This window comes from Boleophthalmus pectinirostris, unplaced genomic scaffold (genome assembly GCF_026225935.1).
Source record: "Boleophthalmus pectinirostris isolate CB_2022bp ecotype Guang Dong unplaced genomic scaffold, ASM2622593v1 HiC_scaffold_10, whole genome shotgun sequence".
NCBI lineage: Eukaryota > Metazoa > Chordata > Actinopteri > Gobiiformes > Gobiidae > Boleophthalmus > Boleophthalmus pectinirostris.
This window is the reverse complement of record NW_026570971.1, coordinates 6951198-6977062: the sequence shown is the minus strand read 5'-3', so window position 1 is coordinate 6977062 and position 25865 is coordinate 6951198. Positions and strand designations below refer to the sequence as shown.

General features: G+C 40.9%; 1 protein-coding gene across 2 annotated transcripts in view; it reads left to right on the top strand.

The window, feature by feature from the left end:
- The window catches only part of cdin1 (CDAN1 interacting nuclease 1), a 294474-nt gene that overhangs the window by 220248 nt on the left and 48361 nt on the right, over nt 1-25865 (top strand). Inside the window, exon 12 of one of the 2 annotated variants that reach the window (XR_008632427.1) lies at nt 12411-12939. Coding sequence is in view for 1 of the 2 variants with exons in the window: in XM_055155721.1 (XP_055011696.1) it covers nt 12411-12603 (193 nt within the window). In the remaining variant the exon portion in view is untranslated. Of the gene's footprint in view, nt 1-12410; nt 14334-25865 lie in introns of those variants that run through there. The other variant, XM_055155721.1, reaches the window with a different exon arrangement.

The following is a 25865-nucleotide window of genomic DNA, read 5'->3' as shown; positions in this document are numbered from 1 at the left end:
ACATTGTATTGAACTCACATTTGTACACCGTTGCTGTGCTAGGTGTGTTAGCGTTAGCCTGTTGACGCTATCATAGAGAACATTATTTATTTATTTATTTATGCAAAATTGACACAAAAAAACGAAAAAAGAAAAGAAAAAAAATCCGCAAAACACCGAGACCGCGAAAGATGAACCGCGATATATCGAGGGACGACTGTAGCTCAATGTCGAGGCCCCACCTCCCACCCCCGGTTAGGTGTCCGGGTTTTCACAAATGGAAATATGGTCACCCTACTTTAGAGTGAGACGCTATGACACTTTATTGAACTTTCATGTTTAATACACTGTACGTTTGTTAGCGTTAGCCTGTTGACGTTAGTGTACAGAACCGTTAATCAGATAAGTTATGACAACCTAAGGACAAGTGGAGCTAAAAATAATAAAAAACATAAATAAAGTTAGGAGTGAGAAGTTATGTATGTGACATTGTGTTGAACTTGCATGTCTAAGCTGTTGTTATGCTAGGTATGTTAGCGTTAGCCTGTTGACGCTAGCATGCAGAACCGTAAATCAGAGAAGTTGTAAAAAGCGGGGCGAGGTTAGGAAGGGTGTGTAGAGCGAAAAAAAAGGAAATAAAGTTGAACTCACAGGAAAAATATTATTCTTGTGTCGAGTGAGGAACATAAAGCGCCTGAAGGTCTGAAGTCTGTACCGAGCACACGTGTTCAACAGTGTCGCAACTTCACGTCCTGTCACTTTGTCGAATAATTTATGTGTTTGAGATAAATAAAGCTGAAGGAACTGGATGGGACAACGCTGAGGATATGAGGTGCCACACTGGGGCAGCAGCGGTTATAGAACTTCGGAAAGCGCTTCACCCACATTGTCTAGTACAGTCCTTCTCAAATAGTGGGGCGGTGCGATTCCAGGGCGGGTGTGTGTTACCTCAGAGAACATGCTTTTTTTGCCGTACTGTGTACTGTGTGGTGTCTCTGTGCACTGGTGTATGAACGTGTGTGTGAATGTGAGTGGTTCCTTGTTGTAAAGAGCTTTGAGCCTTGAAGGTGGCTGTATAAAATTGTGACCTTTTTACCATCAAGAGCTTTGACGAAATACATCGTGCTGGTGGTGATAAAATCATGGATCTGCTGTGTGATGATGTTATCGGGTTGCAGTGTGAGTCTAGGCATTGTTCTAAAATCCTACTGTGAGTGTGCCCTTAAAAAAAGTAACTCAGTAGTGGTAGTAGTATTTCCCTTGTAACTAGTTACTTTTATAGTGGAGTAACTCAGTAACTATAACTAGAAAAGCACTCAGAGAGCGCAGACCTCTGCCAAGGACTACCCCCATTTTTTATATAAAGTGCGATAAAATCAGTCTTCTGGATCAGATCCGGATCAGCCTTTGGAATATGAAAGAGGATCCCATTGTCCATCCCTGAGTCAAATTTCATGGGGTTTGGTCAATAATTAACCCAGATATTGAGAAACAAAATTTTTTTGGCCCCATTTACCACAATGTTAACTAAAATTTCAAAGTGATCCAGAATCCAGGATTTCTTCCGGATCACCCCCAAAATGAAATCAGTTCTTCTTTTTCACATTTCCAACAAATCCTGAAAATTTCATCAAAATCGGTCCATAACTTTTTGAGTTATGTTGCTAACAGACAAACAAACAAACAAACAAACAGACAAACGCCGGCAAAAACATAACCTCCTTGGCGGAGGTAACTAATTACTTTTTACGTCCCAACACTGCTGAAAATGCAAAATTAGGGCCAGTTTACATGAGAATACTTGTGGGTAAAAGCAACAAAATATTTTATTGGACGTGCTTTCCTTTAAACGGTGATGTTGTTTTTGGGGTTTAAAAATGCAAAAATTTGAAGCCACCCTCCAGAGTGGAAAAGTTGAAAACGCTCCGCTGTAGAGTTTCTGTCTACACTGCCCAAGACGCAAAACTCTGGTCAGATCTGCTCAGATCGTGTACGAGTTTACGTCACATACATACAGTACACAGAAACAAACATGTGGGATCATTTTCATGTGTCGAACCTTCAAGTTGCTCTGGCAGCTCTAATAAACTTACAGGGAGACTATTAGTGAATAGAGAAGGATCTGCAATCACCTTTGTCAAATCCTGGATGCACCAGTTCGTCGTAAGAGAGTCAGACGGCATGTATACCAAGATCGAATTCCACACACTTTTGCATCACCGTATGCACGCAGATTTCCTCCCGAAAACGCTCGTATAAACACGGAATAAAAAGTGAAGACGCGATGCCACTTTTATGCTTTCTGTTCAGACCGTCATCATAAAAACATAGCCTTAGTCCAGGAAACTTCATGCAGCTTGAGCAACCTTTAAAACATCTCCTCCTTCCAAATGTATTCCTAAATCATATTTTGGATGCTTAAACCTAATGCAGGGTTCTAATCGAGATTATCTTTATTTTTTACCTTGCTTTGATGAAACACCCTAAAACCGATATCTGTGCGGTATCGGAGCTTTTGCCGATACCCGTATCGTATCGGAACAACCCGAACATTATAACTACACTGAACGTAAGCGACTTCTTCCAAAATCTGTAAAATACATGTTAACAATAAACGGCTCATATCCTCGCAGTCTTCATTTTACAGTGTATCCTCCGCCTTCAGACTGAGTTCATAAATCAGAATATGGCTCACCGTAAAGAGCCCGCACTTCTCCAGCGCGCTGCAAACGGCTCCGTGGGGCCCGAGCGTCTGCGTTTTAATTGAAATGATTGATCACAGGTACGGATCCCGCTCTCCTCCGCTCCGGGCTGCTCTCTCCGCCCCGTCTCCGCGGCCCCCGGCTCCCTGCTTCCTGCTCCCATCTCCAGGGGCCCCTACGCCGTTAACTGTCTGTGAATATACAGCGGTACCTGGAACACGGGGCCCCCCCCCACTCTCCCCACGCTGCCCCTCTTCCTCCCCGTCTGCTGTAGCGTTCGGGGGCCCCAACTTTGGCTGTGACATGTCTTTATGCATGGCAGGTAATGTTCAAAGAATACTTAGGATCTATATGGGGCGTAAAGGGGCCCCGGGGCAGTTCTGCGAGGCACAGTAAAATAGCCAGAAGACGATGATTTATAGTTTTTGTGAGAGCTGAGGGTGAAATCATGTACTCACTCCAGTCCAAGTGACCCTTTGCTAAACATCCTGGTGATTACAGTCGGGACGGCGTTAAAAAGTGTGAAACATGATGGAGAACGGAGAGCCAGGGTTGCCAGATAAGGCCGAACGAGTCGACAAAAATATCTAATCGCAATTTTTCTGACAAGCATTTCAGCAGTGATTAGAATTGTGATTTATGTTTTACAGAAGGAGTATTATGCAGAATGTACTTTTTGGAGATCGCTATCATGTTAAAACAATGTTCCCTCGTCGGAAACACGCCTGAAGAGGTTTTAGAGTAATCTAGAGATCTCTCCCAGGCACTATTCGAACCCTTGTTACGGCTCTGCTCACCATAAAGTCTGGAGGAGGACTGACGGTTTCCCCATTTTTATATCAATTTCCCTAACCACGTTCAGTAACTTCTGCGGTCGTCGGAACATGTCAAATACGTCCGCGATGTCAATATGTGTTTGAGGTAAGTTCGATATAAGTTACACAAAGGTTCAGAGCGTGTTACTCATAAATTATGGGTACACTAGACATTATCTCAACGTATTTGTACTTACGAGTAACTTACAGTTAACGTGTGTCAGCGATCGCAAAACTTACCTACAACTTATCGCCCACGTATGCAGGACGTATGTGCATACGCTGACATACGTCGAGAAATTTTCAGCAAAATTTCAAATTTTTCTCACAATTTTCCGACGACCTTACCGTATGTCGACGTATGCCAGCTTGCCTCACTGTAATCATAACTTATACAAAACTTCAAATTTTTCATTCATTTCATTCAGAGAAAACTGTAAAATTCTGCACAAAGCTCCGCCCACAAGTCTAGGTCACCCATTCTCCAACAATTTACAAAAACATGATTAAAACTGCAGTGTTTCCCGCAGTGCTTTATAGTTAGGGCAGCCGTCTTGACAACAATTGGCCCCCGCCTTGACTACATCCTAGTCTGATTCATGAGCCAGTTTCACTTCGTGGAAACTGTCTGACCTCGCAGCATTAGGATTCGTTCACTCGACAGTAGGTGGGTACTTTTTTTATTTAACCAATCGCTGCTATTTGGTCACCAAATCCCGTCGGAAGAAGAACAATAATGTCTTTCCCCTTGATAAAATTCGCCAAACATTCTCTTTGTTCAGGCTTTAAATCCTCGATCTCGGGAATCGTTGCCAACACAGAATGTCTGTCTTCGTCTACATCCATCTCGACGCTTTGTTTACTGTTGTGCTGTTCCACAAAAGGGACCCAGACAGACGCTTCAGTTTGACGTCATGGCTTCACAGCTCTTCATTGACTGGCCTGTGTGCGGTCTTCAACTTTCAGGGTCTAGTGTTTTCTGATTCCTGTCCTAGTCGCTGAAGAGAAATGAAACTGCGTCCTTCCGAATCATGTGAATCATGTTACCACCTTGACTAACCAAGTTTCTGTCGGAAACACTGAACTGTACACTACAACTTCACAAACCTGACGCGATGTGCAGTAGTTTCATTAGCGCATTGCATACATTGGACTTGCATAGAGTTTTTTTTGACACTCTGGTTTGGACCTGGTTTGGACCTGGTTTAGACCTGGTTTGGACCTGGTTTGGGCCCTGGTTTAGACCTGGTTTGGACCTGGTTTGGACCTGGTTTGGACCTGGTTTGGACCTGGTTTGGACCTTGTTTAGACCTGGTTTAGACCTGGTTTGGACCTGGTTTGGACCCAGTTTAGACCTGGTTTAGACCTGGTTTGGACCTGGCTTAGACCTGGTTTGGGCCTGGTTTGGGCCCTGGTTTGGACCTGGTTTGGACCTGGTTTGGGCCTGGTTTGGACCTGGTTTGGGCCTGGTTTAGACCTGGGTTGGACTTTGTTTAGACCTGGTTTGGACCTTGTTTAGACCTGGTTTAGACCTGGTTTGGACCTGGTTTGGACCCAGTTTAGACCTGGTTTAGACCTGGTTTGGACCTGGTTTAGACCTGGTTTGGGCCTGGTTTAGACCTAGGTTGGACTTTGTTTAGACCTGGTTTGGACCTTGTTTAGACCTGGTTTGGACCTGGTTTGGACCTTGTTTAGACCTGGTTTAGACCTGGTTTGGACCTGGTTTAGACCTGGTTTAGACCTGGTTTGGACCTGGTTTAGACCTGGGTTGGACCTTGTTTAGACCTGGTTTGGACCTGGTTTAGACCTGGTTTAGACCTGGTTTAGACCTGGTTTAGACCTGGTTTAGACCTGAACCATTGAGGGATCATGCAGATATAAGACCACATGGGAATAGAAAAGAAAGTTCTACCATTTAATGTTGAAAATCACAGTATATTGTCCAAAGAAAGAGTTTCGTTGTGTTTTTTATTATTGTGGTTTCAGAATCAGTATTGAGTATTGGGACCATTCCTTAGTATCGAAATAGAGTTTGAAATTTATCGGTTCCTGTGCAGAATAAGACAGACGATGTTGCTGTTTATGTAGGAAATGATTGTACTTCTGTTTGCAGGTTAAGTTGAGGTTAGGTTGTACTGTGTGACATGGTTTTAACACGTAAAAGAACACATTTTTCCCCAAGAACTAAATATAACAAGTTTAAATTTACTGCTTTATGAAATGAACTAGGCTGTAAATTACGCTCAAAAATATTTCCGTTCTTGTCTGTCTGCAGGAAAGGTCGTAAAGCCAAACTTAGCTTTAAGAATTTATGTACTCTTAGGAAAAAAAAGTGTATTTTAATGAGAACTTGCTCTGAAAATGTAGAAACCGACAATACAGGCTGGTGTTACGCTATTTTCTGATCTATGTTCTAATGTTGAGTTGTGTTTTGTTTCATTCACACACATAAATCCTGCATATTCTTCTCTCAAACAGAAAAAAACCCTTTGTTCCACCTTTGATCCGCTGTGTTTTTAAACTCCATGCAGCTTTTCTCGAATCAGATGATGATTTCAGTCCTGGAATTGCCAATCTCTACTAAACAAAAGGTAAAAGGCAGATATTAACTTGAAAAACTACCACTTTAAGACATCACAAGGTGGAACAGAGCATGTGAATGAAACAAAACACAACTCAAGGTCTGTTTTTGAGAAGGTAACAACATTATAACATGGTTTAAAGGTTGTATGGAGGATTTTTTTTTGTTTCAAGTTGTCAGTGATAGATTATAGAGATGCAGTAGCCTTGTAATTATGATGACCAAAAAAAAGAGAATAAAAATTCATCAACTCTGGACGTGGTGGGGCTAAACATTTGCCAATAGATAATAGATTGTTATCTGTTAGCTGACAGGCTGTCAATCAATCTCCCTACGTTTCTAGCGTAACTGACTTGCCTGCGCGCCGCCGGTACGTGGTTTACGTTCGCCTGTCACGCAGTCCACAGACGCAAGACGCACAGACGCTGTTTACTCCACCAACGCAACAATTCTTAGCGGCTTTTTTTGACCTATATCTTCCTCGCAGTTCGCACAAAGTTTGTTGCAATGGCAGACAAGAATCCAGGAGCAGTTTGCCGCAAAAGAAAGTCCGTTTTTGAGGTCGCTGAAATAAGAAGACAAGGGGAAAAGCAGGGAAGCCAAACTAAGGTGATTCTTGAAGATTCATTCCAGCGATGGCGCAACTGAAGCAGACGCAGGGTCTAAAGACTGACGCACTGGTCCACAAATTACTCCTGGACAGGAAACTTCTGCTTATTATGAAAACGTACTTTATTTCCAAGAGCTACACAAACGTTTTTCAGGACACGAAAGCGATATCCTATGTCTGAAAACGTAATTTTCAAGGCAAAGAAAGAGTCCGCTTGCACCCCTTTCCTGCTCCTCTCCCCGCTGCCCGATCCGCTCTTCTCCCTGCTCCTCACTTCTCGTCCGCGAACGAAATGTCCGCGCACCCGCTCCCCCCGCTCCTCACTTCTCCGTCTTGCCTAACCAACACTGTAGTTAGTTGTTTACAAGTCATGTGCAGCGCACCGGCTGTAAACAAACCTGTTTCTGGCGTAAAGAGGAGGCGGGAGGAGGCGTTTCTACGTAGGAGCTGTAGGGGAGGGGGGGTGGTTTCACGCATGCGCAACATTTGAAAAAGGACAAACAGTCGCTGGATTTCTCGTTCCTTGGAAAATCCTCTATACAACCTTTAAAGCTTACAAGAGTCTATATTGTGGAGGACTTATGACATCTAAACTGCTAAACACTTTACGATCCTGTTGCTGACTTTTAGAGCCCTGCGTGGCCAGGCTCCTGCTTACGTCACAGATCTGAAAAAGCCGTACACCTCAGCCCGTACCTTGAGGTCCATCAACCAAAACCTGCTAATGGTCCCTCAGACAAGCTTCAAAACGCGAGGTGCCAGATCCAGCGGGTGGTATCACGGGGTCTGCTCACCTTAAAGTCTGGAGGAGGACTGATGTTTCCCCATTTTTATATCAAGTTCCCTAAACACTGTTCTGTGGTCGTCAGAAAATGTCAAATACGTCCGTGTATGTCAATATGTGTCGGAGATAAGTTCGATATAAGTTAGAGTATTTTCCGGGCCATTAGGCGCTCTGGATTATAAGGCGCACTGTCATGAAATGGTCTATTTTCGAACGTTTTTCACAAATAAACTGCACCGGATTTTAAACGAAGCACAACAGTGTGATGGGTGAGTGGTTTTGTTTGTTTGTTCGTTCACGGTGACTCTGGGCTTTGTTCAGTTGTGGCGTGTAGGGAGGGTGCTGTCTGGGACCAACGGATTGTCGGCGTGTTCGCAGTGACTCGGTTGTTCAGTCGTGTCTAGAAGCGGCACGTTGCGCTCGCTTTTTTCGGTTCGTTCCTCCGTTCCGTTCCTCGTCGGCGTGGAGTGATGAGTGTGTCTGTGGGTGTTTTTCGCGGCGCGGTCGCTGTCTGCTCCGTGTGTGTTTGCGTGCGCTGCGGGTGGTGCGGTTTTGTAGTCCGAGGGCAGTCGTTTTTTTGATGGGGTTGGAGGCTTAAGAGCGCGCCCTATAGCCCAGAAAATACGGTAAAATTACAACCATGTAACGCTCTTCTATTTCGATTTTGACGCAGTTTTGACTCAATTTTGACTCATTAGTTGGCCCAAAAAGAGCAGGACGAAAAAATGCCGTTATTGAATATTGTTATCAACTCTGACCACTGAAGAATCTGTATCATATCGGCCGATACCGACGCTGAAGCCAATATATTGCTGATGACGTACAGTAAAAAGTAGAAGTAAAAAGGCAGGCGGAAATCAGGTCTTAATCCGTCATTGTTCGATGCAGTTTTCCCACTCTGAAGTCCGTGTACTTTGTGTATTCTGCGTCCTCAGCCTGAGTACTTCACCGCTCCGTGTACCTCGGGGCTGCGATGCTTCCGTTGGACCCGGCTCGGACCTTTGTTTGTCCACAGCTGATTGTAGCGCGGCCATTGTCAGTGATCATGTTTGTATCAGCCCGTGTCAGATCCTAATCTCCGGCCGCTCTTTGATTCTATGGACTTTCCTGGAGCTCGATCAAAGCGCCGCTCTGTGCATCTCAGCTGTTCCGCCGCCTCAGCTCCCCGCCCGCTTATTCCTGTTATGAACGTTTGTCAAAGGGGATGTGTTACGCATGATGCTTTTGTACACTGCCACTTTGCATTTAGACAATACAGGCTCGGATATAATGTAAACTGGACCTTTAAGTACTTTTAAACATGTTCTAATTGTTTCTTCTCATATATTCACTTACAGTTATATTTTAAAGTGATCTGTACATTTTTGAGTCATTTTTCTTCTCCTGCATACTCCTTTTTTCCCTTAAATGATGACTATATAGCAGACAAAAGCATATTATGTCTTCAATAACTGCAGTTTTCTTTTTTTTTTTTCCTTTTTTTTTTGAAGCCCATCAAAATTTTGACAACTACTCTCTAATCTCAGATCAGCAAATTTTCTCTGTGGAGTTTGGTTGATCGGGTTCTTCTTTCACTGAGAACAACAGAAAAAAGTGCATGGCATAAAACATCTCAAAAATATCTAAATATTGATATATTGTATGATTTAATGTATGTGATGATATTTTTTGGTATATTTTACTAAATTATTTAGTTACAGAGCTACAGTTTTGTTGCTTGTTTAGAGGAAGGAAACTCGTTTATGCGACACATTTGACATTTTCACTTTTTTGATGATTAAAATGTTTGTGTTTCATATGAACTTTGCACAAGAAGTGGTTTAACCAAGACTTTTAGTGTCACAGCCATGATTTAGTCTTTATTATTATTGAACCGAATCAAATCATCTGAAATATATCGTATCAAATTGAAAGAGCACTGTATCGAGGTATCGTGCTAACATACATGAACATTCACACAGACAGTGGCTCCCTCTTTTCTGCTTCACTCGAGGAAAAACAAAAACAAAAAATCATATTGGCAACTTCTTAATGATACCAGCCCTAAACATCTCTGTGTACAAGGTTGGTTACTGTTTCCATGTGTGCAGGTGACACACTAACATAAAAGTACACACTGTCCTGTCTCAAACATAAAGGGACACCTGCAGTAGCACCTCTGGGTGCACTGTGGTGCTGTGTACAAAAAACCTACTGTAGCATGTGGGCTGACAGTGAATCCCTGACCCTAACCTGAAGGACGGTCCTGACAAGTTCTGTCAGTGTGTGTGTGTGTGTGTGTGTGTGTGTGTGTGTGTGAGTGTTGGTGCTGGGAGCAGAATCCAGCACCTCCGACCCCGTCCCGACAGTGAGTCCTGGTTCAGTCCTGGAATCAGTCCTGGGTTCAGTCCTGGTTCAGTCTGTGGCGTGTGTGGTGTAAAAGTGGAGCAGTTCGATCAGTGTTTCTTCTGCTCAGTAAATAAAGCCTGTGAAGTGACGACAGTCAAGTCGTGTCTGTGAATTTGTATTCGTACTGAAGAAAGTGAAACTGTTTCATTTTGTGATTGTAATTCTTGAAGTCGTAACTTTTCAATTCGTATTCTGATGGATGCTTCAGTTACAACGCTTTTAATTTGTGTGTGATTTATTTATGTGCATATGTCTTATCAGAACACCTCATTTTACACGGTGATCTGAAAAATAACTCCAGTGCCCGATCATAAGGGACCTCCTCGGGTTCTGGCACTTTTATTGCGCGGGGTGAGCCCAGGCCAGGACCACGCCGGGTTTCTTTATGGTTCTGAGTGTCGGGACGGGACGGGAGTTGTACGGCCGCATAAACCGTTGGGTAACCGCAAGCGAAAGGAGTGGAGCAGAACCTGGCGCCTGATCGCACTTTGTGGACACGCTGCTCCGTGGGCTCAGGCTCAAGGTCCCGTCTCTCTCTCTCTCTAAACTTTCAAACATGTACAGGACTATGGGCTAAATAATGTTTTCAAGCGACAGCAGTTACAAATCTGTTCACATCGCACTCTCACCAGGGTTCCCACGGTCATTTTCTAGGCCTGGAAAAGTCATGGAATTTTAGGATCTCTTTCACCCAATTCCGGAGTTCTGTTAAGTTCTCATTAGACTATTCTGATTATTTCTGAACGTCTGCGGCTTTTGTTTAAAGAGACGACAATAAATACACTGACAGTATTTTGAATGTTAACTCTTTCCCTCTTGGACGGCGACTAGGAACAACCCAGACATACATGACTAGAGCTGCGCATAGAACATAAAAGTATAAAAGAAAACCGACTTCCACGAGTGATTATAAATGATTTTTACACTCATGAACTTAATTGTAACACAGACATATTTGTATCTCTGGAAACCTTAGACTCTGAACTCTTCATTTATGGATGTTTAAATGTGATTCAACTCATTTACAGGTTTATAACAGCTCACTGAAAATGAGAGTTTACCTGCTCAGGTGCAAAACAAAAAACTACAGCATCTCACATCTGCATGTTCTGAGTCCTATATTCATAAAAACAAATAAAAATATATTTGTCAAAGTATTTAAACAGATTTCATATCACCAGATATTCAACTTATTTAGCTGATTATAATCAGTGTTGGGAAGGTGACTTTTAAAATGTATTCCCCTACAGATTACAGATTACATCCCCCAAAATGTAGTTTGTAACGTAATCCATTAAATTACTTAAAGTGAGTAATGTAACCTGAATACTTTGGATTACTTGATTTGCCGTATTAAAAATATTATTGATAGAAGAAGAGGAGACACGTCCACGCAGCATGATTTAGTCCTGTTAAATCCTGTTTTAGACCTGGTTTAGTCCTGGTTTTAGTCCTGGTTTAGACCTGTTTTAGACCTGGTTTTAGTCCTGGTTTAGTCTTGGTTTAGACCTGTTTTAGACCGGATTTAGGCCTGGTTTAGTCCTGGTTTAGTCTTGGTTTAGACCTGGTTTAATCCTGGTTTAGACCTGTTTTAGACCTTGTTTAGAACCGGTTTAGCTCTAGTTTAGACCTGGTTTTAGTCCTGGTTTAGTCCTGGTTTAGGTTTTAGAACTGGTTTTAGACCTGGTTTTAGATCTGTTTTAGACTGGATTTAGGCCTGGTTTAGTCCTGGTTTAATCCTGGTTTAAACCTGGTTTTAGACCTGGTTTTAGAACCGGTTTAGCTCTAGTTTAGACCTGGTTCCGGCAATGAGTGGAATTACCGAGAAAAAGAAAAAAAAAAAAGAAAAAAAAAACAAATGGGATACAGCCCAAAATGTGAAAACGGAAAAACAGGAAAATCCCGCAGTGTAATCCATTTATTTCAACAAAGTAACTGTAATCCAATTACCACTCACTGAAACAGTAACTGTAACTGAATACAGTTACTCATAATTTGTACTCTGATTACGTAACTCTGGTACATGTAATCTGTTACTCCCCAACACTGGTTATAATATAATAATATAATAATAAAACTCTTCCTGTCAGTGTGTGTTCAGTATTTGTCATCTTGGTTATTTTCTCGTGCACAGAGCTACGCAAAAGTGTTTGTTTCTGTAGTGATTCTGTCATACGTCACATCTTGGGAAAAAAGACTGAAATATTTTAAAGGGCTAGTCTGAGAAACATCCAGATTTTAGGGACTATTTTGGTTCATAATCGAGTATAAAGCTCAGATAGTTTGTTCAGATATCGCAGGACTCCACACAGACGCATCACCGGCATTTTCACCTTCGTAAGTTTCGTAAAACTATAAAACCAAACCATAAAGTGAGTGGAAATTGTTAACATTTCATATTTAGCCTAAAAGTCTGATCAATTTTACACATGTAGGTGCCGTAAAGTCATGGAAAATTCACTTTAGGTCCTGAAAAAGTTTTAGAAATTTTGTGAAAAAGAGTGGGAACCTTGTCTGACAAACCACTTTCTTGTCGTTTGTGTGTGCGCAGGTTCGGCCCGGGCCTCGTCATCTACTGGTACGGTTTCATCTCGGAGCTCGACTGCCAGCGCGACCGCGGCATCATGCTCACGGAGCGCTTCCCCGGGGACATCGTCACCCTGTACCAGGCGGGTCAAACGCACGCCCACGCCCACGCCCGGCCCGGAGGTGAACCCGGGTCCAGCCAGCCCGATCCTCAGTGACAGACGAGGGGATGAATGGGAGGAAGGAGAGAGAGAGGGGAAGAGGAACACTTAAGTCGGCACCATGCAAATCCGGAAGCAATTTGGATTTCCTGACGGGAGACGTACACGCAGACACACAGAGACACGGAGAAGGGACGACGGCCAAAAGATCTGAGCGAACTTCCAGTGAACCGGGCTCTCCGTCTGACCCCCGAGCCCCGGATTGTACTGGTTTATTGGGAAATCTAAGACGGAATGTTCATATCAGCAAAAGGAACATAAACTAGAACGTAAACATGTTTTGTTTTGGTTTACAGCGTTTAAAACCTGCCACGTGGAAGCAGTGTTGGGAAGGTGACTTTTAAAATTAAGATTACAGATTACACACCCCAAAATGTAGTTTGTAACGGAATCCATTAAATTACTTGAGGTGAGTAATGTAATCTGAATACTTTGGATTACTTGATTTGATGTAGAGAAGCAAAGACGAGGAAATCTTCACATAAGATGTTCTGTCTGCTTAAAGAAAATAAAAATCCCAGACTTTACTGAACCACATTAAAAATATTATTGATAAAAGAGGAGGAGACACGTCCGTCCAGCTTGGTTTAGTCCTGTTAAATCCTGTTTTAGACCTGGTTTTAGACCTGATTTAGATCTAGTTTAGACCTGGTTTTAGACCTGGTTTAGACCTGCTTTAGATCTAGTTTAGACCTGGTTTAGACCTGGTTTTAGTCCTGGTTTAGACCTGGTTTAGACCTGGTTTAGACCTGGTTTTAGACCTGGTTTAGATCTAGTTTAGACCTGGTTTAGACCTGGGTTTAGACCTGGTTTAGATCTAGTTTAGATCTAGTTTAGACCTGGTTTAGTCCTGGTTTAGACCTGGGTTTAGACCTGGTTTAGATTTAGTTTAGATCTAGTTTAGACCTGGTTTAGATCTAGTTTAGACCTGGTTTAGACCTGGGTTTAGACCTGGTTTAGATCTAGTTTAGATCTAGTTTAGACCTGGGTTTAGACCTGGTTTAGACCTGGTTTAGACCTAGATTTAGTCCTGGTTTAGTTTCCGGCAATGGGTGGAATTACCAAAAAATAAAAAATAATAATAAAAAAATATTAAAAAGCTCAAATAGCTCAAAATGCAAAAACAGGAAAATACCACCATGTAATCCATTTATTTCAACAAAGTAACTGTAATCCAATTACTACTCACTGAAACAGTAACTGAATACAGTTACTCATCATTTGTACTCTGATTACATAACTCTGGTACATGTAATCTGTTACTCCCCAACACTGCGTGGAATCACTCTGAAACGTCGGCTTTTTCGCTCGATTTTAATGCATCATTTTGACTAAATAAGATTAAATTTTGGATCTAGAAAGTGCCAGAGTAAAGCTTTAATTAATGCGTCTTTTATTTATTCATTCGTAAGTGTTTTATTGGTCAAAACTCTATTGAAAAACCTTAATTCGTACAGTGAGCGGGGCCGCCTCTCCACGGATCTGACCTCTAACCGGCGGCATCACCATGGAGATGAGCGTAAAGCCACACTGCGGAACATTCCAGGCCAAGCAATACCAATCAGAAAAGTTATAGTGCTAAATTTGGACAGATTTAAAACAGATTTTTTATTTTTTTCTGATTGTCGAATGGACTTTACGGATGTATTTTTCATTTCTTGCACTGTGGAGTTTGTTTTTTCTGATTTGATTTGAATGAATTTGAATAAAATACTGGTCCTACCTGAGGCTGTGCGATTATTTGAATTCTGATCGCGATTTTGATTTGTGTGCCAAACGATCTCCAAACTCATATAATAGAGTTGAAATGAATATTCATTTTGGACACATTTATATTTTTCTATGTCTTATTTCATGTTCAAAGTCTATTTTATTCATTTTATATTTTATACATCACAAAACTGATCTAAGGTTCATGTTTGTAGGCTATATTTATTTTCAATTTGAAAGTTTTGCAAATAATTGTCTGAATAATCGTGATTTTTTCCATAATCGAGCAGCTCTTGTCCTACCGTTTATTTTCATGTTAAAAAAAATATTTGATATAACTTTAACTGATTTTTACTGTCCCAAAAACGTGAAAAACAGAATTTGTTTTCTAAGCTTTCAGTGACCAGAGCAGAGTTTTGACAGTGTAGTTGATGATACTAAAGTTAATAACTTTTAACAAACTTTATTGATCCACAAGGGAAATTATTGGGACAAAGCAGCTCGTACGTCACAATATAATAATAAAAAAGAGTAAAAAAAATATATAAATGGTAATAATAAATTCTAAATAAGTAGCAAAAAAGAGCAAGAGATTGAAATAAGGCACAATAAGGCTGCGTTCAGACTGCAGCCTGAAGTGACCCAAATCTGATTTTTTGGCCCCTATGTTCCTGTATCTGATCTTTTAATGACAGTCTGAACCACACAGATCTGATTTTTTTCAAATGTGACCCAGGACACTTGGATATTTGCTCCTGAAACCGATACATATCTGATCTTTTGACATGTGACTTCAGTGTGAACGGCCAAAGCGCATTCATCCACCTACACGTTATCAACAAGACACAAACGTCACTATTCTGAGCTGAAGTAGGTGAAAATCATTAATGAACTCCGTGTCACTGAAGTGAAGCACATCACCACTCACCACTCTTGGCTCCGTCTCCACATCCACACGTTCCTTTCAACGGACGTCGCTGCCGCTGCCCCACAAAACACCACGACCAAAAACCTCGTCCTTCTCCTTCTCAATCTCCTCCTTAAAACAAGTAAGTTGTTCATGTTCTGGCTCTGGTACGAGAGGAACTTTAAAATCTCCAGGTGCTCGATGCTGCGTCCATGTTTGGACAACTTCTGTAAACACAGAGACGCTCGCTGCGGTTGACGTCGTCGTGTCTCCAGTGTCACATGTGGGACACTTTTGGTCTGTTTAATGTTCACACTGGAGTCACATACAAGTCACATTTAATTGGAAATGTGAACGACCTCGCAAAAACATTGGATTTCACAAAAAAATCTGAATTGAGCGTTAAGCCCTGCAGTCTGAACGTAGACATAGATGTTTCACATTCGAGCTGCACAAATCTATATATTTAGGCTAATATCTACGTCAAGGGCGTCGAACTCAAATTCACAGAGGCAAAAATTAAAAACTGGGACTAAATCTTGGGCCAAACTTAATTTTTTTGAAAAATTTCAACAACTTCTGCATGTTTTCTCTTCTTTCGAGATATGTAATGTTAAACCCTTTTCTTATTAAAATCAATGTTTAATAATAGTTTTGCTTAAACATTGAATCCAGAACAAGCAGAATATAAAATAATAACAACATTTTAAATAAATAATGTCTCTATAGACATGTTAAAATTGACTCTCACAGAATCAAATTTAACATTTTCTCAGAGTTTATTTGAGTCCAATCTGTTCTAGAGTTAATTTAACATTTTTGGAAATGTTAATTAAGTAACACTGGACCAAAGTTCCTGTTTAACCCCGAAATCCAGAGTTATTTTAACGTTTTGAGAGTAAACAGATAACACTTTGTACAGTTCCTGATTTAGCTAAACAACACACAGAGGTGTTTAATTTTATTTATACTTTATTTTAGTTAATTTAAGATGAAATTATGAACAAAACTGGTTCAAACTGCTCTTCTCTCACAAGAGTTTGAAGTGGTGAACGGGAGGAGCCAAATTAACACTAAGAAAAGATGAATTAACCTCAACCACATCAACTCTGTCAAATAAACCCAACTCGAACTCCCATTTAACTTTCAAAGAGTTAAAATGACACTTTTGGTGTTAAAAAACAACTCTGAAATATTTTAGCCTAAAATTTTAACCCTCCAGTTTTTGCTGTGTGGCCGTTCGCCTTTAAAGGTTCATCTTTCTTATCTTGATAGTTGTTGAGTGTTGAGACGAGGCGAGACGTTTCCACAGACATTTTGCCACAGAAAAACAATAACCAGAAGTTCCTCAAACCCACTTCCGGCCGTTGTGAAAAAGGTTCATTGTGGACTTTCACAAACAACAAAACCAAAATATTTTTTAAAGAGTTATGGTTGTTCTGGTGTAATGTTTCATAAATCTACCACTTGTTGACATCACAAGGAGGAACAGAGCATTTTCAGCTTTGGAGATGAAGACAGACTGTAACGAACGGCCTGTTTAATTACACGTGCACTTTCATTCACTTTGCACTTTATATATATTTATTTATAGCACGCAGCACTTATAAGATACGCTAATTTGCACATATTAAGAATTGCACACGTTTGTATTGTTTTAAAAATATATATATTTATTGAAAACTTCAGCGGGTGTCACGTGGGCCGGTCGGACGGGCGCTTCCGGGTTTGGCGGTCGCCGGTCTGCGGAGATACACCAGAACATTACAGTTTCATATCGTGCAAAATATGTGCTGCATTTTAAATGAGTTGTGTGTTGTGTGTGTTTGCGTGTGTGTCATGTGGATATTTTAGAGTGAGAGTGGGATGTGTGTGCATGTTTGTTATTGGTCAGTGCTTTTACGTACCCGTGTCTTCTGTCCACGTGTCCGGCTAAAAGATTCCCCGGGGAACCAGACACCTTTTAAGAGTTCCTGGCCGACTCACCACGGCCGACATCAGGGGGAATGGCACTCGCTTTTAATTGGGATATTCACGTTGGGTTTTATTAGGAATTAGTTTTAGGGTTTTAGTATTACCTCCGCCAAGGAGGTTATGTTTTTGCCAGCGTTTGTCTGTTTGTTTGTTTGTTTGTTTGTTTGTCTGTTAGCAACATAACTCAAAAAGTTATGGACCGATTTTGATGAAATTTTCAGGATTTGTTGGAAATGTGCAAAGGAAGAACTGATTTCATTTTGGGGCTGATCCGGAAGAAATCCTGGATTCTGGATCACTTTGAAATTTTAGTTAACATTGTGGTAAATGGGGCCAAAAATTTTGTTTCTCAATATCTGGGTTAATTATTGACCAAACCCCATGAAATTTGACTCAGGGATGGACAATGGGATCCTCTTTCATATTCCAAATTGAAAGATACGAGACAAATATTTATGGAAAACACAGTTAACATGAGGGGGACTGTAGTCCTTGGCGGAGGTCTGCGCTCTCTGACTGCTTTTCTAGTTATTTTTGTATTTGGGTTTTATATGGTTTATTTGGTTATGGGTATTTTATTGGAGGATTTGAACTTAGTTTTATACAGCTGAGGTTATTTTACACCCCTTGGAGTTTTAATGGTTTTATCCAGTGGTACATAAGGCGCCTGATTAGATCATTCTATGTTCTGCTGCTCCATATCCTCCCTGCACTTTTTGCACCGCACTTTGTTTTCACTTGTTGCACTTTGGCACTTTTGGAATTTTGGAGAAAAGAAATTAAAAATTTGTGGACCACACTAAACCTGCCTCCATCATCTTTTCTGGTGTTTCTCACTGCAATCCAGCCGCTACCCGTCCTGGTCACACAGACTAATAATAAAGAGTTACTCAAACATGTGTGAATGAAACAAAACACAACTCCAGGTCTGTTTTTTGAGGAGATAAAAACATTCCTACATGACTAAAAGCTCACATAAGTTAATTTTACGTAATACTGGACCTTTACAGACACTTCCTTCCAAACTGCGTGTGTCCCGTGAGCGCCGGTGTCTCTTTTCGTGATAAACAGCCGTGAGAAGAAGCACGGATCCAAAATGTCCTCCATTGTTGCCGGTGTCCACGTCGTGCGCAGGTTTTTAGTGTTTTTGGCTCGACGCGTTTCCACGAATTGAAAGTTCACTTCTCGTGTTCAGTCGGGTGTCAGTGCGCTGTGTACGCGGCCGTTACAAATGCGTGTCACCGGGTTTAGTCTTGTCAAAATGTCAAATGTCCATTGTTGGGAAGCGGTAACTACGGCGACCAATCATTTTTGGAAATTTTCGTGTTTGTTTTTTTTACAATTTGTGTCTTGAAAAGTGATGAGAAACTTACAAAATCAGATGTTACAGCTTGTTTCTGTATTTAAAGTTTTCGATCCATTTTCCATTTTTTTCAATCTCCATGGAGACGAGACTGAACGCCACCAGGTCATGTTATGGGTCAGATCTGTGAAGAAGCAAGCTCGTTTTTTTTATGTAATTTTGAGCAATTAAAAAAACAAAAAAAAAAAAAAAAAAAAAAAAAAAAAAAAAAACACGATTGAAATTAAACTGAATACGTATTTGATAAAAATGTTTAATGTCATAGTGTGGAACATTCTTGGCAAAATTAACGCAGGCACAGTCAAAGCTTGACGTGGTGTAAACTCAACCAGAAAAGTTTCGCAGTGCTTCTTTAACTTGACCAATTATTATTATTTTTTTAAATAATATCTTGAAATTAAAATATGTGTCATGAAGATGTTTTTAATTATAAAAACAATAAAAAAAAAAAAATTAAAAAAAAATAAATAAATTAAAAATAAAGTCGATTTTTCTTTCTGTTCTTTTTTTTTCAATGAAGGCTGAAATTTAAAGCTGGATTGTGTAACTTTCCTTCAATACTTTTCTCCATGGAGATGTTCTTTCTTTGTCTTCCTGAAGACCTGAAGACCAAGTTACAAGTCAGATCTGTGGAGAGGCGACCCTGCACACAGTCAGAATGTTCTTTTTCTACATATTTTTGAGCTCTAAAACCACCTGTAATTGAATAAAGGTACAGTATATGTTCCAAGGACCCAGGACACACTGGAGGGACTGTGTCTCTGGGCTGGCCTGGGATTCCCCCGGAAGAGGTAGAGGAAGTGTCCGGGGTGAAGGAAGTCTGCTAGTCCCTGCTTAGACTGCTGCCCCCACGACCCGGCCCCAGATAAACAGAAGAAAATGGATGGATGGTCAAACTATTTTAAGATTGTCTCACTCACTAACAGTGTCGGGGAGTAACAGATTACAGACGTAATCAGAGTACAAATTATGAGTAACTGTATTCAGTTACAGTTACTGTTTCAGTGAGTGGGAATTGGATTACAGTTACTTTGTTGAAATAAATGGATTACACAGCGGGATTTTTCTGTTTTCACATTTTGGGCTATATTGTTTTTTTCTTTTTTTTTTGTTAATTTCACTCATTGCCGGACACTAAATCAAGACTAAAACCAGGTCTAAACCAGGACTAAAACCAGGTCTAAACCAGGACTAAACCAGGTCTAAACCAGGTCTAAACCAGGTCTAAACCAGGACTAAACCAGGTCTAAACCAGGTCTAAATCAGGTCTAAACCAGGACTAAACCAGGACTAAAACCAGGTCTAAATCAGGTCTAAACCAGGACTAAATTAGGACTGAACAGGGACTGAGCCCAGATCTAAACCAGGACTAAAACCAGGTCTAAATCAGGACTAACCAGGACTAAAACCAGGTCTAAACCAGGTCTAAACCAGGACTAAAGCAGGACTAAAACCAGGTCTAAATCAGGACTAAAACCAGGTCTAAACCAGGTCTAAACCAGGCCTAAACCAGGACTAAACCAGGTCTAAACCAGGACTAAACCAGGACTAAAACCAGGTCCAAATCAGGACTAAAACCAGGTCTAAACCAGGTCTAAACTAGATCTAAACTGGGACTAAAACAGGACTTAACAGGACTAAATCATGCTGCCTGGACCGTGTCTCCTCATCTTCTATCAATAATATTTTTAATTTGGTTCAGTAAAATCTGGACCTTTTTTTTATTTTCTTTTATCAGACAAAACTTCTTATGTGAAGATTTCCTCGTCTTTGCTTCTCTACAGCAAATCAAGTAATCCAAAGTATTCAGATTACGTTACTCACTTTAAGTAATTTAATGGATTACGTTACAAACTACATTTTGGTGTATGTAATCTGTAATCTGTAGGGGATTACATTTTAAAAGTCACCTTCCCAACACTGCTCACTAAGATTGTCTCACATGAAAAAAATGCAAAATGGATTTAAAGAGCATTTTCAGGAGCTTGTTCATGGTCCTGTTTAGGAGTTTGATTTTCTATAAAAAGGTGAGAGTGACAAACAAAAAAAAATAAAAAAATAACTTCCAGCTAAATTCTTTCTGGTCAGATTGTGTAAAAAAAAAATCTTAAATTAAAGTCTAACGAAGCCTCAGACAGAGCAGAGCCTAGAGTTAGGCTATGTTCAGACTGCAGCCTGAAGTGACCCAAATCTGATTTTTTGGTCCCTATGTTCCTGTATCTGATCTTTTAATGACAGAGATCCGAATTTTTCAAGATCCGAATTTTTCAAATGCGACCCAGGACACTTGGGCTACGTTCAGACTGCAGGGCTTAACGCTCAATTCCGATTTTTTTTTGTGAAATCCGATGTTTTTTCGAGGTCGTTCACATTTCCAATTAAATGTGACTTGTATGTGACTCCAGTGTGAACATTAAACGGCCCGAAAGTGTCCCGCATGTGACACTGGAGACACGACGACGTCAACCGCAGCGAGCGTCTCTGTGTTTACAGAAGTTGTCCAAACATGGACGCAGCATCGAGCACCTGGAGATTTTAAAGTTCCTCTCGTACCGGAGCCAGAACATGAACAACTTACTTGTTTTAAGGAGGAGATTGAGAAGGAGAAGGACGAGGTTTTTGGTCGTGGTGTTTTGTGGGGCAGCGGCAGCGACGTCCGTTGAAAGGAACGTGTGGATGTGGAGACGGAGCCAAGAGTGGTGAGTGGTGATGTGCTTCACTTCAGTGACACGGAGTTCATTAACAATTTTCACCTAATTCAGCGCAGAATAGTGACGTTTGTGTCTTGTTGATAACGTGTAGGTGGATGAATGCACTTTGTCCGTTCACACTGAAGTCGCATGTTAAAAGATCAGATATGTATCGGTTTTAGGAGCACATATCCAAGTGTCCTGGGTCACATTTGAAAAATTCGGATCTGTGTCATTCAAACTGTCATTAAAAGATCAGATACAGGAACATAGAGGCCAAAAAATGGGATTTGGGTCACTTCATGCTGCAGTCTGAACGCAGCCTTAGAGTCACACCACCAGGAAATTTTGATGCTGTCAGCTTCAAGTATAAAAAACAATTTACTAATCTGAAGAGAAAGTGATTTGAATGAAAACGTAACTGCATTTTCCAAACCACGTTCTTCTTTCAGAGATCAGTGTGTCTGTGGCCCCTGGACGGCCCCTGGGTGAGTGTGAGGGCCCCTTCCTTATCTCTTCTGGGGCCCTGGCTTGTGTCGTCTGCTCAGATAAAGAACGTCTGGATGTCTCAAACCCGTGTCGCGGTCTGAACCTCCTTCCGTCTTATACCGCTTTCAGTTTAGTCCCAAATATCACACAAAATTGACTCTTGTGAGGTTTAAGTCGTGTTAAAATCTTCTCAAAAACAAAACATATCTGGAGTTTTTGTTTCATTCACACGTGTTTGAGTGATCCTTTAATATTCGTCTGTCTGAATAAAACAAAACACAACTCCAGGTCGGTTTGTAGGGAAGCCGAGAGGCGTCACAGCAAACGCAAACGCCGCAACAAATACAAATGCGACGACACACCAAAAAAAGCCACAACAAACCAAAAAAAGCCACAACGGAAAGTGACCGCGAGACTCTATTTTAATCAAAAAGCAAACAAAAAGCAAAAAGCAAAAAACAAATCACAACACAAAAAGCACACAAAAAGCCACAACACAAAAAGCAAAAAGCCAAAAAGCCACAACACATCACAACACACAAAAAGCCACACAAAAAGCCACAACACATAAAAAGCCACAACACAAAAAGCCACAACACATTAAAAAGCCACAACACATCAAAAGCAACACACAAACACATCAAAAAGACACAACACATCAAAAAGAAAAACACAACACACACACAAAAAGCAAACACATCAAAAAAGCCAAAACACATCATCAAAAAGCCACAACACATCAAAAAGCCACAACACATTAAAAAGCCACAACACATTAAAAAGCCACAACGGAAGTGACCTCGGGACTCTATTTTCCGACGGACCGATCAAGCGGCAAGTGAAGAAGAAGAACTACAACGTGAAAAGTAAAGGAACAGAGAAGTTGGAAACGTAAATGAAAGTAATTTATTGTTTTATCTTTATTCGTTTCACGTTGTAGTTCTTCTTCTTCACTTGCCGCTTGATCGGTCCGTCGGAAAATAAAATCCCGCGGTCACTTCCGTTGTTTTTTGTTTTTTTTTGTTTTTTTTAACTGCAGCGTTTTTCTGCCAACCTCCCACGTAACAAACTAAAGCTGCTACAACGATGACGCGGCAGATACACCTGTGACCGATGCAGGACTGAACCAGGACTAAACCAGGATTAAAACAGGACTAAATCATTTTCAGTCCTGGTCTGGGTCTCAGTCTCGGTCTCAGTCCCGGTCTGGTCCCGAACCTGGTTCAGTCCTGGTTCAGTCCGGCGTCGCAGTTTAAGTCAAAGAAACGGGAAAAGGCCGTTATCCGTTTTTTCCATCTGTCATTAAAACACAGAATCAAAAACTGAAAAACGAATCATTATCTGGTTTTTCATTTTGGTTTTGGAGACAAATAAAGAAGAAAATTGTTGTTGTTTTTTTTTCATTTTCTTAATTTTGGTTTTAATTTTAAAAACGAATGACACACAGATTTTGCAGTTCCTTCAGATCTGATTTAGTCTCATTTTTGTCTCGTAGTATTTGTACACAGCAAAAACTGGAGGGTTAAAATTTTAGTGTAAAATATTTCAGAGTTGTTTTTAACACCAAAAGTGTTATTTTAACTATTTGAAAGTTAAATGTGGGTTCGAGTTGGGTTTATTTGCCAGAGTTGATGTGGTTGAGGTTAATTCAACTTTTCTTAGTGTTAATTTGGCTCCTCCCGTTCACCACTTCAAACTCTTGTGAGAGAAGACCAGTTTGAACCAGTTTTGTTCATAATTTCATCTTAAATTAACTAAAATAAAGTAAAAATAAAATAAAACACCTCTGTGTGTTGTTTAGCTAAATCAGGAACTGTACAAAGTGTTATCTGTTTACTCTCAAAACATTAAAATAACTCTGGATTTGGGAGTTAAACAGGAACTTTGATCCAGTGTTATTTAATTAACATTTCCAAAAATGTTAAATTAACTCTAGAACCGACTGGACTCAAATAAACTCTGAGAAAATGTTAAAATTGATTCTGTGAGAGTCACTTTTTGCTGTGTAGTTTTGCCAAATACCGTTTTATTCTCACTTGAGTCATTTCCCGAACTATTACTTTGTGCTAATATTATTTTGAAGTAACATTACTCTTACTCTTAATTACTACTGTATCCACCTGGTATTTTTTTGTGTATTTTGTGTATTGTGTCAGTTTAAACGTCTATATATACATCGTTGAGGAAGACGAGACACGGTTTACTGGATCCAAAATAACCCCATAAAACTCGAGAGAAAAACGCTGCATCAGTTCCTCTGGCGTCTTCCTGCCATTGTTGTCCAAAATGGCCGCCGCACAAAGACGGGGTCAGTGGTGTAAATGAGCCGCGCCGAGTACGCAAGACGCGAGTACTTCAAAGTACCAGACGCCACTTCAGCGGGTAAATATAGAAAAGTCAAACATCGGACGAGTTTTCAGAGCACAGACGGACGTGTTTGGGTTGAACCTGTCACTGCTCCTGTCACCGCTCCTGTCACAACAGTAAAGCTTCAAAAAGAACTGAGAGATGAAACTTATATGTCATATACAGTACAAATACTTCAGTAGTAGTAGTAGTAGTAGTAGTAGTAGGTAATAAAAATACATAATACTTGTAGTAGTGTTGTAGTCAAGACTGCACTAATCAAGACCAAGACCTGTCCAAGACCACAAGATCCTGAGAGCAGGATAAGACCAAGACCTCTGAAGGTCAAGACCAAGACTGATAAAGGCCGAAATCGAGACAAGACCAAGACTTTTAAAGGCCACGACCAAGACAAGACCGAGACCTCTGAGGGTCAAGACCAAGACAAGACCGAGACTTTTAAAGGCCAGACCAAGACAAGACCGAGACCTCTGAGGTCAAGACCAAGACTTTTAAAGGCCATGACGAGACAAGACGAGACCTTCTGAAGGTCAAGACAAGACTTTTGATCGAGACAAGACGAGACTTTTAAGACCGAGACAAGACCAAGACTTTTAAAGGCCGAAATCGAGACAAGACCGAGACTTTTAAAGACCGAGACAAGACCAAGAGTTTTTAAAGGCCACGACCGAGACAAGACCGAGACTCTGAAGGTCAAGACCAAGACTGATAAAGGCAAAGACAGAGACTTTTAAAGGCGGAGACCAAGACAAGACCGAGACTTCTGAGGGTCAAGTCCAAGACTTTTAAAGGCCAAGACTGAGACAAGACCAAGACCTCTGAGGGCTGAGACCGAGACAAGACCGAGACTTTTAAAGGCCAAGACTGAGACAAGACCGAGACCTCTGAAGGTCAAGACCAAGACTGATAAAGGCAAAGACAGAGACAAGTCCAAGACTTTTAAAGGCGGAGACCAAGACAAGACCAAGACCTCTGAGGGTCAAGATGAAGACTTTTAAAGGCCAATACCGAGGCAAGACCAAGACCTCTGAGGGTCAAGACCAAGACTTTTAAAGGCCGAAATTGAGACAAGACCGAGACTTTTAAAGACAGAGACAAGACCGAGAATTTTAAAGGGACCAATTAAAGGCAAAGACAGAGACAAGTCCAAGACTTTTAAAGGCAGAGACCAAGACAAGACCAAGACTTCTGAGGGTCAAGATCAAGAATTTTAATGGCAAAGACCAATACAAGGCCGAGACTTTTAAAGGCAGAAACCAAGACCAAATCAAGACCATCTTTGTCATTTTCAACATTTATTTGTATTTTATTTATTTTGGTACATATATATCAATGTTTTTTTTGTTTTTTAAATAAGTCTATCTCCATTTGATGCGGTACATGTTAATTTAAAATAAGCCACTGCACTGAAACACTCTGCGCCCCTTTGTTGGACCCTCACCCACAGTTTGGCGCTGGCACCTCACAGAAAACTGGCCTTCGAGACCGAGACAAGACCGTCCAAGTCCGAGACAAGACCGAGTCCAAGTGACCGGACAAGACCAAGTCCAAGCTCCTTCAAGACAAGACCAAGTCCAAGCTCAAAGTCCAAGCTCCTTCAAGACCGAGTCCAAGCTCCTTCAAGACCGAGACAAGAAGACCGAGTCCAAGCTCCTTCAAGACAAGACCGAGAGCTCCTTCAAGACCGAGTCCAAGCTCCTTGAGACAAAGACAAGACAGAAGTCCGAGTCTTCAAGCTCCTTCAAGACCGAGTCCAAGC